Below are 17,816 nucleotides of genomic sequence, written 5' to 3'. Positions count from 1 at the left end.
TGTGTCCTTCTCCAACCCTCCTACTGAGGAGGGTTGTTTCTTTATTCCACACTTTCCCCGCCATTGGTGAGCATCCAATGAAGAAGTTGTAGAGTGCTACTTACTTTCGAATCTAACTTCTGTTTCACATATGCACCATTTGCTGCTGTCAGGACATCATTGATCAAAATAAAAACATATCCTTCCAGATCAAATGCCAAGTCAGAGCTGCAGAACATAAGCAACACTTTCAGATCACCTTCAAAAATGTGTAGTTAATTTTAAAAAGGTCTGGGCTACAGTACTTGCAAAAACATGTTCTTGTCTACATAGACTACTATGCATCTTATCAGCTACCAGCATTTTCAAAGATCTGGCCACATTTGGCAATTTTATGAGAAACATCTGTGCTTACACATGTCACCACCAAGAGTCAATCATGGAGCCAGACATCATGGCACACATCTGTCATACCAGCACTTAGGAGGTTGCAGCAGAAGGATGGTGAGCTAAGGCCAGTGTGTGCTATGGATCAAACTCCAGGACAACCTGGACTACACAGTTAAGACCCTACATCAGAACAAGCAAATCTTACACCCACACAACAAGCAAAACTTACACCCACATAATCACTTTGGTTCATTGTATACTGCTCTAATGTCAGCCAACAATCAACCAAACATCATTACCTAACCTGTAAAAGCAGAAGGCATCGGTTTCAAAAACGGGAAGTCAAAGGATGGAGCTGTGAACAAGTCATTTTTTGTCAAAGACTCAAATAAAAGATAGGACTAAGTTGTCACTGGGTGGAATTTCTGAAACATGGATGACAGTTCTGATATCAAGCCACAAGAGCATATAAGCAAGTTCTCAGAACTTAAGTGTGTAAATAATTGCTCAACAAAGTGACAAGGCATAACTAGGGAGAAGAAGAGAACATAGCTCTTACCATTTAGTGGAGTGGTTGCCACAAGAACTTAGTAAATATAAGCCACAAGTGAAAGTTTGACGGAATCTACCAGCAGTGTATTCTAATACTCTCAAGCTCTATGGCTCTGTAAAGATGCTACATACATGTGGCTGATCTAGTAAAGAAAACCCTCTAAGTCACTGCAACATCAGGCCAAAGGAAGATGCAAGAAGGTCCTGCTGTTTAGTACGACTTTGGTTCTCACTGGCATTGGGGAAATACTTTAGAATATATGGAGTTTAGTATGGCATCTCTAAGAACAAAAGTACGTGGTTATTACTGAACTTTTTCAAAGGAGCCAAACCTAGAGGGAAAAGGAGTCAGCTCCAAATTCCAGTAATCAATGATGCTGCCCTATTTTTTGTTTTGTTTTGGTTTTTGTTTTCCTAAGAATGGGAATTCAGGGGCCCCAAGATGGCTCATCTGGTACAGGCACTTGCCACCAACCCTCATAATCTGAGTCCTATTCCCAGGACACACATGGTGAAAGGAAAGAACAGACTGCCACAAGTTGTCTTCTGACCTCAATCTATGTACCCTGTGGCACACGTGCACACAAACAAAATAAATAAATGTAATAAAAAATATAATTTTTAAAAATGAGTGGAATTTCGCTTGGAGATTTAATGCAAAATAGAATTTGATGTCTACACCCACACTACATACATATGACGAAAGTATAACTAACTTGAGCTGAGAAAGCACAGTTGGCTCCCAAAGGAAAACAAGTTTGTAGCACTAGCAAATCTACCTACACACCCCAAGCTGGGTACCATGTCTAGAAGGCTCCTAGACACCCTTTCAATTTTCACTCTTTGGGTATGTATGTATTTTCCCCATGCCTGCCTGCCTTCTCTCCTGCCTGCCTGTAATCATCAAATGGTGGTCATTCATATCACCTTAAAAGTGTATCATTGCTTTGTGTCTTCCTCCACATATTTTAAAATTAAAACTTAAAAAAAAATGGAAAAAGCTTCAGAATATAATAGAGTATCCATATCATGACATTTGTGATGCGTCCTCTGCCAAATGAGGCAATGCTTCTATTCCCTTTCCACAAGGGGAAAAGAGTCATCTTCCTTTGCCTCATCTCACAGAAAGGCAGATAATGCTTCCTTTAACAGCACACACAGTGAAAGGATTAACATGGTATAAAATCACAGACCTGATTTCAGACAGACTTGGTCTCTAGCCCTGCTGCTTACTGGCTGTAACCCTTGAGAGTTATGGAAGAGTTCCTTCAACTATAAAACAGGAAAGTCCTATCAATCGGAATTGAAAAGAATTCATAAATGTGTCAGTGCTGAGCATTCTGTGTGGCGTGTGCTATGTGCTCAGCAAGCAGAGGACAGTATCAAATCCCGAATTACATTAAATTGACTTTAGGAATCCCCCAAATCTCCATTTCTCTAGCTTTGATCTAATACAGCCCAAAAGATTTAACACTGGAAGTCTTTTGAGGAGTTTTCAAAGATGCTCAAGATATAATATTAGTAACTATTGATAATTAATATACAGGCTGTAAAGGCCCACATCTTACCTGGCAGCTACAAAGGCTCCGATAATCATTGCAAATACAGTCATCTTAATACCCCAAGAAAAAGTCTTCCTACAAAATAATGTAAAATATACATACATGTGACTTTATCCATGTAGACTTATTTTATATCAAAGACAAAAACAAAGGGAACGGTTTCTCCAAAAAAGATAAATACAATCACATTCTGAATATTTCCAAGGAACTAGGTATTTAAAAGGTGGGGTATAAATTCCTTTTGCTATAGAAATAACCATAACCAGTTCTCTCTTAGTCTTACCATTTGCTTATTATCATTGAGTTGGAATTTTCATGTCAAAGTTTCTTTAAGTAGAAAAGGGTCACACACATTTGCAGTAAAAGTAAACAAGACATGAACACTATATAAAACCTACACCTACGATTCCTACCAGGCTTTGCCCAATGGCAGCAACAGACACAAGAATTCTAGTCAACACATCCCATGTTGAGGTGGTTTTCTAACTGTTGTCTGTAACCTTCCCAACTACATTAATCCCGATATCAAGATAATCAGCCTGTTAAGCTTTCAAAGCTTAAAGTAGAAGTGAGACAGACAATTTAGTATCTTACATAGGTTCGATATCTTTTCCAGATGTTTAAAAGTATTTGAAGAATAAATATATGGGGCTGGCTCATGAGTTAAAATTCCTAGCACCCACATTAGGCTGCTCACAACTGCCTATAACTTTATCAATGGGGAATTCAACACTTTCATCTGGCCTCAGACAACCACACACATGCATACATCCACACAAACACACTAATAACGATATCAGTCTTATAAACAGGGACAATGTATTACAAATAAAGCTCACTTGAGTAGAGCTCCTTCAGCAAACATTGTAAACAGAATGGAGAACCTTCTCAGAACTGTAAACATGGGCAAGCTGCAAAAGAAAAACAAGCAGGTAAAACAAAGCTTAAAAGTATGTAACTTACAATTCTACAAATCAGTAGTTTTAAACAATGCTAATCTCTTTCTGACTGTATGCAAGTCCCATGCTGATTAACCTTATTTGTGTGGAGAAATGTTTTCTTTAAAACATTAACTACAAAATGGTAAAACCATGCATCTATTATCACAGGCTGATAATTATGTAAATAGCCTGACTCCAGTCATATTAGTCTTTAATATTTCTTTCTTTCTTCTTCACTGGCCTAACTTCCCTTCTTACTCTCTAGACCACTACAAAAATGTCTATGAAAATCTTACCAATGAAATACGTTCCTCTAAATTCTTAGAGCAGTTTACTTACATTAATCAAACAGCCAGCTTCCTACATTATAAGAATTTCTCAATATATCTCACTCTAAAATGCTTTCTACTTGTCTGCCAATCAAAGGCAGAATGTGTATGCATGACAATGGCTTTTTAAAAAAAGGCAAATTTTATATAAGCAGCACTCTGCTGTAGGCCTGTATTTCCTTCCAAGTGGGTAATTAGATGGAAAAGGATTCCCACTCCGTGACAAATCTGACTTCCTAGGAACTTTCCCCAGAGATATTCTGGTCATTCTCTCAGGGTTCTTGGTTTAAAAAGAATCAAGGAGAATACAAACACTTCTTTGCCTCTGATCCTCATAGATCTCAATACTGTTTTTGTGTTAAGATTTTATTTCTAATTTTACATACATACATACATATGTGGATGCCAATGAAGGTGTCTGAAAAGGCCAGAAGAGAGTGTCAGCTCTCAAGTGTGAATGCTGGGAACTAAAGCCTGATGTGAATGCTGGGAACTGAAGCCTGGTCCTCTGGAGGAGCAGCCAGTGTTCTTAACCGCTGAGCCATCTGTCTAGCCCCATTCCGTACTGTTTATAATCATTTACTATGTCAGGGCTTCATTCAGTTCATGTAGATTTCTGCTAAACTGTTTCCCCTGTATATTTACTACACACATACATACATCATGGCAAAGTCAGAAATCAAGAACTAGGAGGGAAGGGGGTAGGTAATGTATAGCCTTGTCATGGAGTACAGCAATTGCTTCTTTCTAAAAATGAATGGCTCTCCAGTTACACAGTTACAGTTGACATAGTAATCACTTTTATGTCAAGATTCCATCTGACTTTAGCCACTTCGTGTTAAAAGGAAACCTGTGGAAACTTTTATATCCATCATCTGATTTGCTGTGTGGAATATACCTAAAATACACAGGGTTTATGAACTATATTATAGAAGTAAAATCCTAAACCACACACGCATTCTGGAGGCTGAGGCAAGAGGAGTACATGTTCAAAGTCAGTCTTTGTTACATGGTGTGTTCCAGGTCATCCATGGCTACAAAGATCCTATCTGGGTGGATATATATATATATGGCATAAATGGCAGTACTACAAAAATAAGAAAATCTACTGCACCATTGACAATATTTCAACACTTCTAGCATAAAAATGAGAAGGGAAACAAAACAAAATCCATTCCTTAGCTTCAAATAAACAACTTGAAATCAGTGTTCATTATTTGATAGTGGATGATTCCTGGTGTTTTTATTGTCTCCCCCCACCTGAGCCCCCATCAATCATGATACATTAATATGACATTGGTGTTCATATTAAAGTTCAATAAACTTTAAGATTACATTATTTTAACCCCACTAGAAAAATAAAGTTATCCATACTTCAGTTTCTTTGTGCTGAACAGTCCGGTGATTTGGTTCCCAAAATATAGTAGAGGTAGTGGAAACGTCTGGAAAAGTGAAAAGGGCAACAAATCTCAATAATAAAGGCAGTGACAACAAAGTCCTTTCAAACAGAAACAGCTCTGTTTATATAGTCAAATTCTTTCCACTTGAAACATAAGATTAGTTCTCATAAACAGTATTGACCCCCATGAAACACCCAAACAACATTAGTTATCCTTTGATAGACAACACTGCTGACAGAAAAGGGGGGAGGGGTGGCAGGAAAAAAGGACACAGAAGTATAAACATGATCAACCATGTAAGGCAGAAACATCACTTGCTTGAAAATATGATACCACATGAGTCTAAGACTCCAGTGTCCACAGAAGGAGGGAAAACATTTAGTTTTCATGTGGAATCTCACAGAAGCTTAGAGGGCAATATGAAAACACCACTCCTCCAAAAAAAAAGGAATAATAAAAGAGCATCATGTGATTCCTCATGGGAGGCTTCACACTCCCTGGGGAGTGGATGGGGGGGATGGGATGGGGGGTTTATGGGGGCCACGAGAGGACAGGAGGGAGAGGGAACGAGGATTGGTAAATAAAATAAGATTGTTTTTAATTTAAATAAAAAATTAATAGCAAGAGAGAGAGAGAGAGAGAGAGAGAGAGAGACAGAGAGAGAGAGAGAGAGAGAGAGAGAGAGAGAGAGAGAGAGAGAGAGAGAGAGAGAGAGAGAACATCATGGCTAAAGTGGATAGATCTGTTACCAGAAACTCCTATTATTAAAACAAGGATTTTTCTAACTTCATTTTCAAGAGACTTTAGCACATCTCTTGAATGCACTGTTACCTGTACTCTTTAACTTTGCTAAATGCACTGGTGGTATGGGGTTGGGGCTAGACTGTGGTTTTAAATATGCAAGACGCTGATGTTTTTCTCCCCCCTTAAGCCACAGAATGGCTCCTTTTTATAAAATAAAGTATTCCTTCTTTCTCACTTTTACCTTTCGAGGTACATTTCTGTCAAAGTCAGGAAACTTTACTACCCTGAGTGCCTTTCCCACCCAGAGAACTGCTACCGTGGCCACCATCTGCAAACAGAGAACACACACTGATGCACTGTTCTGCATATAAAGACACACACAGAAGTTCTGACAACACAGACCACGAAATGCCCAAGATTCCAACTAACCTGGCCAAGCCCAACACATAGCGAGGACGGAAATCTACAAAAAGGGTAAAGAAAAGGAACGGGGTTAAAAAACAGCCAGAAAGCCCTCCAGGCACAGTGAATTCAACTTTCACACTGACAACCTTAAAATGCATTTTAATTCAGCCCACACCAATGCCTGCCCCTCATCCAAATTAAAAAGAAAAGAAAAAAAAAATCTTAGATGTTGTAGCCTAGGGCGGCCACTTGTCTCATCTTGTCCCGTTTTACAATTTCCCTGGGCTTCCTGCAACGGATTTTTCCAGAAAGTTAAGGCAGAGATCTCGTCAACCGTTTTAAATCTCTTAAGTGAAACTGGGGGAGAAACACACACACACATACATACACACGCACGCACAAACTTCTGCCCCGGAGTCCCAGTGACAGTGGCGACGGCGGGCGCGTGGGTGTGCGGCCGCGCGGGTCCCCAGGCTGTCAGCCGCGCGGGTCGCCAGTCCCTGGACACCGGCCTTGCTGTGTCCCCCCTGCCCGCCGCCGCGGCGGGGAGCGCGGCCGAGAGCATCCCCGGGTGGGCTCGAACCCCTGTCCCCGCCCGCCGTGCCTCAGCCTCCGCCCGCCAGCCCGGCCACCTGTAGTTGGTGAGCACGCTCTTGTTGACCACCACGATGAGGAAGGAGCTCACGCCGTAGAAGCCGGCGGCCAGCAGCTTCAGGAACACCGTCAGCGTTTCGGCCGGCGCCATCCCCAGCTCCTCCTCATCTCTGTGTGTGGAGGATTTCGCGGGGGCTTCTCCTTTAACCGGAGCATGCTGACGTCTGTGGACTTCCGCCATGGCGGCGGCGGCGGCGGCGGCGGCAGCGGCGGTGGCGCTGGACTGAGAGCTCGCGGGCCGGCTGGGAGGCGGGGGTCCGGACCTGGCGGCGCGGGGCGCGGAGGGACGCGGGCCTGGCGACGCGGGGCGTGGGCCTGGCGATGCGGGGCGCGCGGGCCTCGGAGAAGCGCGGGCCGCGCTCGGGAGCGGGCCTGGGGGGATGCGACGCGGACCCTGAGCGCCGCCGGGGCTCTTCGGTGCGGGCCTAGCGTGGCGGCAGAGGCTCCCGGGGGACCCGGCGGCTCGCGGCAGGGCTGAGCGGGTTGTGCTGGCCACAGCTCCCCGCACTGCCGCAGCCCGTCCCCGCCCAGGGGTTGGGACACTGGGGTTCACACCCTCGGGGACTTTGCCCTGGCATGTTGCCTCCTGGGGTCAGGGAAGGGCTGTGCCTGGCTCGGCGGGGCTGGTGCTGGAGAGGAGCTGGGGACCGGGCAGGGGCTCAGGGAGCAGCCGGGACGGCAGCCGGGGACCACTGAGCCGGGGCGGCTGAGCACAGTGCTGCGCCTGCGCACGATGGTGCGCTGGGGTTCTCCCCCCCCACCCCCCACCCCCGCGGGGAGCAAGCGGCTATGCGGGAGCCGTGGCTGCAGGCCCGGAGGTCCCTCACTGCTCTCTATCTTGTGAAGTGATGCCCTGCTGCATCCTCAGTTATCTTGAATGCTCTTTTTGGTTTCTCTTGCAGGGGGTCAGGGTTCACCAAAAAATATCAAATGTGGTTCAACAGTAAACAAAGATTTCATTCTGCAAAACCTGAGACTTCTCACACATCTGATACATCCTGCAAAACCTGAGACTTCTCACACAGCCCTTCTTGGCAGATATAGGAGGGAATTCTTTTTTGTTGTTTGAGTTGGTAGATCCAGAAAAAGCAAGGGTGGGTGGGTGAAAGGTGAAGCCAATCGTGAACTGGTTAAAAAAAAAAAAAAAAAAAAAAAAAGTGCAAGGTGATTGGTTTCTAAAACGTTTGTTCCAGTTCGAGGTCTCTTTGAAACATTCCCTGTGCTCTTGGACATATTAGATGATCTCTCTGCACCTTCCTCTCACTGCCTCTGTTGTGTAAATCTAGTACTGTTTTCTTCGAAGGGTGCCATCCCAGAACCAAAGAACAACACTGTAAGCAAGGAAATTACATTCCTACTTTTAGTGATTAGAAAGTTTTTGAATGATCCCCCCAAATTCTCTATCATTTTAAGTTTCTTTTTTTTCTTTTTCTTTTCTTTCTTTCTTTTTTTTTTTTTTTTTTTTTTTTTTTTTAGCTGTGACAAAAAACAACAGTTTATCGTTTTAATCCTTGGATGTGCAACCTTTACCAGGCACCCTCCCTGGAATATTCACCATCTCAGATGGAAACTCATTTGGAAACTAAGTGATCATTTCCCATTCTCCACCCTCCCCATCAAAACCAAATGTTCTGCTCTCCTAACTGACACATGAGCAATGACACAGTATTTTCCCTTTCATGACTGGCTCATGCCAGTTACATAACATGTTCAAGGTGCATCCACACTGGAACGTGTATCAGGACTGGTAATGCTGGCAGCCAGTATGGTGTTCTTAACTGTTGGCAACGGTTTCTGCCCACACCTCCAGAGGCCCAGCTTTTTCCTTTTCCTGAGTTGCTACCATATCAACAATGTGGTTCATGCTTCTCTTTCTTTACTTCCATTTTTTAATGCCCCTCCCTTGTCTCTTGAAGTACTACTTTTCCTTCTCTATTGGGGCAATACCTGTTTTCTGGGTAGCCTGTCTCCAAAGGGCCCTTCATGTCTTTCCTCTCCCTCTGTGCCCTTCCCATCCCATACATTGCTTTTAGAGAATATCTTTTTCTGCCCATGCTACCATATTACCTGTGACTGGGCCCTTTATAGAGAACAAACAGTCCTGACGGTTTTGGAGCCTAAGAAATCCAAAATCAAAGCACTGACCCATCAGGTGTATCTGTTAAGCTGATCTCTCTGACTCTAAAACAGTGCTTACATCACTGTCCCTATGAGGTGAAAAACTGTCAAAGGAGACAGAGGACAAAGAGGAGTGGATGCTGAGTGAAGGCTACTGTCTAAGGCATTTCCACATTCCTGAGGACCTTCATGGCCTAATCATCTTAAAGGCCGGGCTTCCTGATTCAGTCATATTGGCAATTGTTTCCACATACTGCAGTTACCCAAAATGAAAATAAATCTAAAAGTATGGAGCTAGGCAACAGCGTGTTTCTCTGCCTAATCATATTTACAAGAATTAACAACTATTTATTAAGGCCTATCACAGGTCAAGGTCTGACCTGGGTCTTTTCACTACTAATAATGAGGAGGCTACGATGATGGACCTTCTGTAAAAGGCCATGGTGTCCAAGGAGTGAGACAATCTCACTTGCTACTCGGGGAGGTAAAATGTAGCTATAGTCAGGGAAGCTTTCTCGCCTATAGCATGTATAATTAGAATTCGGATAATTTGGGGGTATTTTAAGTACTTAGACCTGTTTCTTAACCTCAGTAATATTAATCACAGAACTACATTGGGGACTTGTATTACTGTATCCGATACAGTAATCTCTGAGTGCTGAAATATGTAAAGGAGTTAGATAGGATTGTAAAGGTTCCATTGAGTACCTTCATTGAGTCACGAATCTGCTCTATTTTGAAAGATCAGTTTGTGGGTTGATAAATTTATACCTTTCTGGGTTGAATTACTAGCAGAAAAATCTTCATAATGATTGCAATTTGAAATGTATTTCTATTTATGTGTATGCCCGTGTTTGTGTGTATGCGCCCGTGTATGCAGGCTCTCATGGAGCTGTGAACTCCCTGATGTGCATCCTGGAAGCCCAAATCCAGTGCTCTGCAAAAGCAACAAGTGTTCTGAACAGATGGGCCATCTCCCCAGCCCCAGATCTCTGTAGTTAAATCACTTTTTAAATGAAAACATTGCTGTCGGCCATGCTGTTTTTCCATCAGAGAAAACCAACTCCGTATTTTTTTAAGTGTAACTAGTTGTTTTCCCCACACTTCCTCCTTTCCTTGACTCTTTCTATCTTTAGACCTCTTTGGTAAAGAGTGTATTCATTTTCTTGTATGTATGAGTGTGTTTGACTGCATGTATGTCTGTATACCATGGGCATGCCTGGTGCCATGCGAGGCCAGAGAAGGGCAACGGATCTCCTGGGACTGGAGCTACAGGTGGTTGTGAGCCACTACGTGGTTTCTGGAAATCAAACTCAAACTTTCTAAAAGAGCACCAAGTGCTCCTAAGCCTGAAGCATATACTCAGTTCCTTTTTAGGCCTTTTTTTTTTTTTGTGATCACATCTATCTCCCAGTTTCTTATTTTGCTGTGAGCCCATGCCAGTGACCTGCTGGAATAGCCTACCTTAGAGTCAGAAGGCAAACTTCAGATAGCTTTGCTATTTAGACAATGCTTTTAGAATTCAGAGCACCAGGAGCACAGGAAAAGTGTGGCCCTTCTGTACAGTGCTTTGTGCTTGTCTAGTTAGGCTGCAAGGAGTGAGCTTAATGGCTTCTAATAGGGATTTGGAAATAGGCAGGGAAAAAAAAAAAAACTTATCAACAGGAGAGCATGGGCTGGGAGGACCCTGATTCGTCTGTATAGATGCTTGGCCCAGGTCTGTCTAGCACATACTTTGAGCTCATATGCTGAACTGGTAATAAAGCAGAACGGCTGCAGAGTTACCAATTAGAGCCACTAAACGCATAGAACTCATGCCTGAAATATCTCTATCCATACTCTGATTAGAAATTTAATGATCATGCCAACGTGTAATATTTGGACCAAATGAACTTGTTGTCTCTAAAGTAATGTTGACACAGTACTGCATCAGAACCTGCCCTTGCATACTACTTGTCTGAACAGTCCCTTTTTTCATTCTTGCTAGCTCATTGCTATAGCGGTAAATGTATAGCCTCACCTTTTCTTCTGAGCAGAGAAAATCCACAGTAAAGGTTTTCTTCAGAGTAACATAGGCAGCAAATGGGATTTACAGTAAATATTGTCCCCCAGGCTTTAAGGATACCAAAGTTTAATTCTCCCTTTTGTTACTGAAATAAAATACCCTTCTGCTCCCAGCACACCTGCAGCCAATCTGGGCACCTGACTCCAAGAGAAAAATGAGTTGTTTCTAGTCTTTAAATATCTGAAGGGCCTCTGGGCAGAAGGGAGATGGTGAAAACATAAAAAAGCAAAATAAAACTTTCCCAAGGCTTAGAAATGAGAGATGATTAGTGTATGTCCTTTCCATGGAGTAAACTGACTACCAGATGAAGGCTTGACACATTTAGCCAGTACAGATGTGCACTCTGGGCTATTTAGAGGAGGTCAGCTTGTAGAACACTGGTGATAATAAAAAAGAAATTCACTTATAGAGGTACTGATTTTCCTGTGTAGAAAACATAACTTCAGAGTCTCACCTTATGCCTTTACAGGGTCTTCATCAGCTTTACATTATTAGCATATTCAGTTCAATGTTCTTTGGACTGTGTATATAGTATAAGTCAGCCTTCATATTTTCTTTCAAACTAATTCTGGCATTTTACTCTTTATTCAATGTTGGGTTAGATAAAACAGGATTTTTTAAAATATATAACTAAGAGAATCATGTTTTTTTTATTTTCTTGAAAATAGATTTTTAAATATAATATATTCTAATTACAATTTCTCCTCCCCCTACTCCTCCAACTTCCTCCCCACCTCCTTTCCCATCCAGTTCCACACCCTTTCTGTCTTGCCTTAGAAAACAAACAGGCACCTAAGGAGTAATAATAAGATAAAACAAAACAAACCAACAGAAGAAAAAGTCAAAGAAAAAGCACAAGAAACACATAGATGCAGAGACACGTGTTTACACACAAAGATTCCCATAAAAATCCCAAACCAGAAGTCATAATATAAATGCAAAGGACCCAAAAGGTTTTAAAAAAAAAGCCCTTTGTAAGGATTAAAGTCTCTTTATTCAAGAAAACACCAGGGCACAACACAGGCCAGAGCTAGGTTATAGAACCCCAGCAAGCGCGGCCAGAAAAAAAGGGGGCTCCGGTCTCCACGAGCCGGTCTTTAAGAAGCCTCCCTTACGTCACCTTGGCTTTCCTACACCACACCCTTATGGGCGAGTCCCGGGTCCACCTGGTACTTGTCCCAGGGCAGGGCTAGGGTGTCTCCCTACAATTCTCCTTTTAGTCTAAAAGAGGATTAAAACTTAATAGTGCAAAATATCCAAAACTAACCATCATAAAGGTGAAATACAAGAAAATACAATAATCTGCTATGGCACATCCTATGTCTATTCTAGTTAAGTCTTAAAGTCATGTGGAAAAAGTGTCTAACTTGAACACCTTCTTCCAATCCCAACTCTAAAGAATAAGAAGGTCATTCTTAACTAGACTTACACTACCCTAATAAACAATAATGGGGAACGGGGGCGTAGCATCTTCTAGCTTACTTCCTGCTGCAATGGGACGATGATAGTCATGTGGGGGCCCTGTGGGGGAAAAAATGCTAGTACAGGGAAAGTCTCTAATGAGTTATGTCTAGTCCATGTTAGATGAGATTTATTTGATTGAAGATCTACGTTGAAATCCTCAACTTGATTGAAGTCATTATTCAAGGTTCTGGTTGGAGTGTCAGTCGAAACGGAGTGAGTTGCTTCCAGTGCAGTCGGGGAGGTGTAGTCCAATTCTTTTTCTGGAGCATGCAGGGATTGCTGTCAGGCTGGTTCTTGTTGGCTGTATGGGACTCAAACATAAGTGTCATCAGAGAAATGTTCGCTTTCGCTTGTTCATGTATATGTACCGGGAAAGGCAAACCTTGAAGAACAACCATTATGAGAGGGTGTGGGCCTTGAAAGAAAAAGCCAAGAAAAGACAAAGATAGTCCTCTTATTCTTCATTTATTCTGTATTACAGCAATTGGCTTCTTGATATAACACAGAAACTTTTAAATGTTGTTAAATAACATGCTTGGATTTTAGAGTAGGAAAGCCAAATCCAACTCTAAATCCAGCATCGATTTAATTGAATAGGGACTAGGAAATGAAGAGACATAGAGTTATTCGAGAGACAGCTGTAAATTTTACCGTATGGCACGTTCCTTTTGTTCGATGGTTATAGCTATGTTCTTTCTTTAAGTATCCACACATGTAGTGTCCTTTGACTTCTAGAGGGGGGGTTCCTCAGTAAATACCTGTCAGTCATCCTTGTCGAGAGGGTTGTCTTCCTCAACTCGAATCTTGATCAATTTTGATGGTATCCAAAGATTTTCTTCTCCTGTGGAGACAAATGCAAAACCCCTACCCCAACATAACACATGTCCAGGTTTCCATACTGAGGTCAGCACATCTTTGAAATGGTTGGTTCAGTTTAGCAGTTTTTTCCATAGTCCAGTGTCTTTCCGCAGTTGTCTGTCCACTGTCATTGGCATTAAGAAAGTTTAACGTTAATAAAGCATTATGCAATCTATGTTTGGGGGGTTTCGACTTACCAGCTTGCCTATGGAGCATCTCCTTAAGTGTCCTGTTAGACCTTTCAACGACTGCTTGTCCTGTAAGATTGTGTGGTATACCTGTGACATGCTTAATGTTATAATATTTGAAGAACTGTTCCATTTTTGTGGAGACATATGCTGGAGCATTGTCAGTTTTTATCTGTGCCGGTATGCCCATAACTGCCATTACCTCCAGTAGGTGTGTAATAACGGAATCAGCTTTTTCAGAGTTGAGAGCAGTAGCCCATTGGAAACCTGAGAATGTGTCAATGGTATGATGCACATATTTCAAATTTCCAAATTCTGTACAGTGAAAGACATCCATTTGCCAGATCTCATTCCTCCGAAGGCCTTTAGGATTATATCCTGCTGGCAGTGGAGTTTGGTTATAAAAGGAACAAGTAGGACAGTTTCTTACTATCTCCTTGGCTTGTTGCCAAGTGATGGAGAAGCCCTTCTTTAAACCCTTGCTATTTACATGATGCTTTTTATGAAATTCTGAGGCTTCTAGCACAGTGCCAATCAATAAACGATCGATCTCGTCATTGCCTTGTGCCAGTGGGCCTGGCAGACTCGTATGGGATCTGATATGCGTAATGTACAGTGGGTTACTTCTGTTTCTGATTGTTTCCTGTAACTGTAAGAACAACGAGGTTAGTTCAGTATTATCAGGGACGAATTCTGCAGTCTCTATGTGCAAGACAACTCTCTTTGCATATTGGGAATCAGTAACTATATTAAGAGGTTCCGTAAAATCCATAAGGACCATAAGAATTGCATATAATTCTGCTTTCTGTACAGATGTATATGGACTTTGAACTACTTTACTTACCTCACCTGCTTTATAACCAGCCTTACCTGTTTTGTTAGCATCAGTGTAGAAGGTAAGAACTCCAGAAATGGGAGTTTGTCTTACAATGCGTGGAAGAATCCAAACTGTCTTTTTTATGAATTTAATTCTGTTGGTTTTGGGATAGTTGTTACTAATTGTTCCCAAAAAATCGGTGAGAGCTATCTGCCAATATTCATTATCCTTCCATAAGGAGGAAATTTCATCATTAGTTAAAGGTACTATAATCTCTGTTGGGTCTTTTCCATTCAACTGACGAAGTCTTAATTTGTCCTTTAAAATCAAATCAGAAATCTTTTCTATATACGTCTTTAACTTTTTGTTCTGCTTATGTGGCAGGAATATCCATTCCAATATAGTGTCTTCCCTCTGCATCAGAATCCCAGAAGGGTATTCTCTGGATGGCAAGATAACCAGAATGCAGTCTAGATCAAGGTTTATCCGATCTACATGCGTATCCAATATTCTGTTTTCTACCCATTGTAGCTCTTTTTCTGCCTCAGCAGATAATATTCGTGGACTGTTTAAGTCCTTATCACCTTTTAGTGCCATTTTTAAATGCTTTAAGTCATGTCCTTCCATACCAATAATCGTCTGTAATTGAGAAATTTCTCCCAGTAGCTTCTGAAGACTGTTAAGAGTTTGATAACGGTCCCTTCTAATTTGTACCTTTTGAGGTCTGATTCTTTGTAAGTCTATCTTATATCCTAAATAGTTAATAGAATCTCCTCTTTGTATCTTTTCTGGGGCAATTTGTAAACCCCATCTAGGCAGAACCTCCTTCACCATTTTAAACATACGTTCCAAAGTTTCCTCACTAGAATCTGCTAAAAGAATATCATCCATATAATGATAAACAAGAGATTGTGGAAATTTTTTACGAATTATTTCCAAAGGTTGTTGTACAAATTGTTGACACAAGGTAGGGCTATTTAGCATCCCCTGAGGTAAAACCTTCCATTGGTATCTCCAAACTGGCTGTGAGTTATTAAGAGTTGGCACCGTAAATGCAAACTTCTCTCTATCGCTTTCTTGTAATGGTATAGTGAAAAAGCAGTCTTTCAGGTCAATTACTATGATCGGCCATCCTTTAGGTATTAAGGAAGGCAATGGCATTCTAGGCTGTAGAGTGCCCATAGGCTGAATTACCTTATTTATGGCTCTCAGGTCTGTCAGCATTCTCCAGTTACCTGACTTCTTCTTGATGACAAATGCAGGAGAATTCCAAGGGCTGGTAGATTGCTCTATGTGACCAGCCTCTAGCTGTTCCTGTACTAACTTTTCTAGAGCCTCAAGCTTTTCAGAGGTCAAAGGCCATTGCCATATCCAGACTGGTTCATCTGTAAGCCATTTTAATGGCAGGGCCTTTGGTTCCTCTGAAGGCCTGTCATTTGTATTTAGTGTCTGTACAGCCTGGATAGTTGGTAACCATTTTCCATGGCATCTTACCCGATCTTTTCTACTATCCAGCGATTGTCTAGAATTCGTATCTGACACTGGAGGGATGTTAATTTGAGTATTCCATCGTGTAATAAATCACGACCCCATAAATTTATAGCAATATCTGCTACGTAAGGTTTCAGTATTCCTTTTTGTCCTTCCGGTCCAATACAAACCATCGAGTTAACACTCCGTCGAACTCTAGATAGAGTTCCAATTCCTAAAAATTGTATATTTGCCTCTTTAAGTGGCCATATTTAGGCCAACTTTTCTGAGTGATAATAGTCACATCAGCTCCAGTGTCCACTAAGCCAGAAATAATTTTATTATTAATTTTAATTTTCAACTGAGGCCTTTTATCATTAATAGAAGCTTGCCAAAATATGCGTTTGTTATTTTTACCAGTCACATGTGATTCTTCATCACTATTCAAACTACCCTCTAGAGCAGTATCATTTTCCACCATAGGCAAGGAACTATCTATTTGTCCTGCGAGAGAATGATCCAACTGTTCTCGGGGCAGGGGCCTGCTTGAGGCCCCCTTCTGAGTTTCCCGGCGCCACTAAGTTCCCCTGAAAATCCCTAGTTGATCTGCATTCATTAGTCCAGTGTTTGCCCTTACCACATCTCCTACATAACCCAAGAGGGCAATGACCTGTCGCGTGGGGAATCGTTAGAATTTCTCTGTCTACAATTTTTCCTTATATGTCCTATTTTACCACAGCTGAAACATCTATTCTCCTGATGCCTCCATGGACTCCTGGAGCGTGCTCTTCCTATGCGAGGCTCTGGGTCATGGTGGCGATGAGCACTGGCCTCTCGGTACCTGTGTGAGCCCCTGTAAGGTGCTCTTCCTTCCCAAGTCCTTCTGTTGCTATCTTTTCTAATCTCCTGTTGTTTGTTGAAACCTCTTGGGACCGCTTCTTCTTCCCAGATTCCAGCATCTTGTATGTTACAGTCAACATGGGCAGTATGCAAAACCCATTCTTCTAGTGGAACTGAGCTGATCTTTAGAGGCAAAAGTATTCTTTTGCACATTGGGTTTGCACTGTTATAAGCTAAGCTATACACAATTGAATGTTGTATCGTTGGGTCTGCTACCTGTTTGTCTACTGCTCTGGTCAATCTGTCTAAGAAGTCTTTAAATGGTTCTGTTTGTCCCTGTTCTATTTTTGTAAAAGCTTCTAGTTGTTCTCCTGATTCACGAACCTTGTCCCATGCATTTAGTGCTGCTGTCCTGCATAGGGACAGCATATGGTGGTCATATTCAGCCTGAATCTGTGGGTCAGCATAAATACCTTCTCCTAGGATTTTTTTGGAGGGGTGCATCAACTCAGTCCCTGGCAGCTTGCCATTCTAGGAGTCCGCCTTCTTCCCTGAATAACGCTCTCCATTCAATTAAGCAGGAATTCTCAAGGACAGCTGATGCCAATCCTACCCAATCTGTGGGCATCACCCTGTTAAAGGTGGCCCATGAATGCAACAACTGTTTTACATATGGGCTATGAAGACCATACGAGACAACCGATTCTTTAATATGCCTAAGATCCTTTAATTGGGTTGGTTGCCACGTATATGCTGTCTGCCCCTGGGAGTGTTTTTTAGATGGTTGCTTGTCCACCACCATGGCCGGGTATACTAAAGGTGTGTGTGTAACCGCTTTAGGGTGATTGAAATTCCTTCTCGAATTGTGCATCTCAGATCGGTGTGTGTCAGTGTCTTCTTGTTCAAGATATATCAGCCTGGTCAGAATTTCCTCACGAGAGGCTTTAATCTCATCCACCATAAAAGATTCAAGGCGTGATGCGGAATCCACGATTTGCTTAGACAATTCTCCTGTAAGATTTTCTAGACGAGTAATATGT

General features: G+C 42.0%; 1 protein-coding gene across 1 annotated transcript in view; it reads right to left on the bottom strand.

Annotated features, from left to right (window-relative positions):
* Slc35d1 (solute carrier family 35 member D1) overlaps positions 1 to 7,137 on the bottom strand; it is a 41,352-nt gene extending 34,215 nt beyond the window's left edge. Inside the window, exons 1-7 of the mRNA XM_027402324.2 lie at positions 6,935 to 7,137; positions 6,327 to 6,360; positions 6,139 to 6,225; positions 5,128 to 5,195; positions 3,323 to 3,394; positions 2,490 to 2,558; positions 105 to 207 (exon numbers count right to left, since the gene is read on the bottom strand). Of these exons, the coding sequence (XP_027258125.1) occupies positions 105 to 207; positions 2,490 to 2,558; positions 3,323 to 3,394; positions 5,128 to 5,195; positions 6,139 to 6,225; positions 6,327 to 6,360; positions 6,935 to 7,137 (636 nt within the window). The remainder of the gene's footprint in view (positions 1 to 104; positions 208 to 2,489; positions 2,559 to 3,322; positions 3,395 to 5,127; positions 5,196 to 6,138; positions 6,226 to 6,326; positions 6,361 to 6,934) is intronic.
* Between the last annotated feature and the right edge of the window lie 10,679 nt (positions 7,138 to 17,816).

Source organism: Cricetulus griseus, chromosome 2 (genome assembly GCF_003668045.3).
Source record: "Cricetulus griseus strain 17A/GY chromosome 2, alternate assembly CriGri-PICRH-1.0, whole genome shotgun sequence".
Taxonomy (NCBI): Eukaryota; Metazoa; Chordata; class Mammalia; order Rodentia; family Cricetidae; genus Cricetulus; species Cricetulus griseus.
Note: the sequence above shows the minus strand (reverse complement) of the source record. Positions and strands in the feature narration are given on the sequence as shown.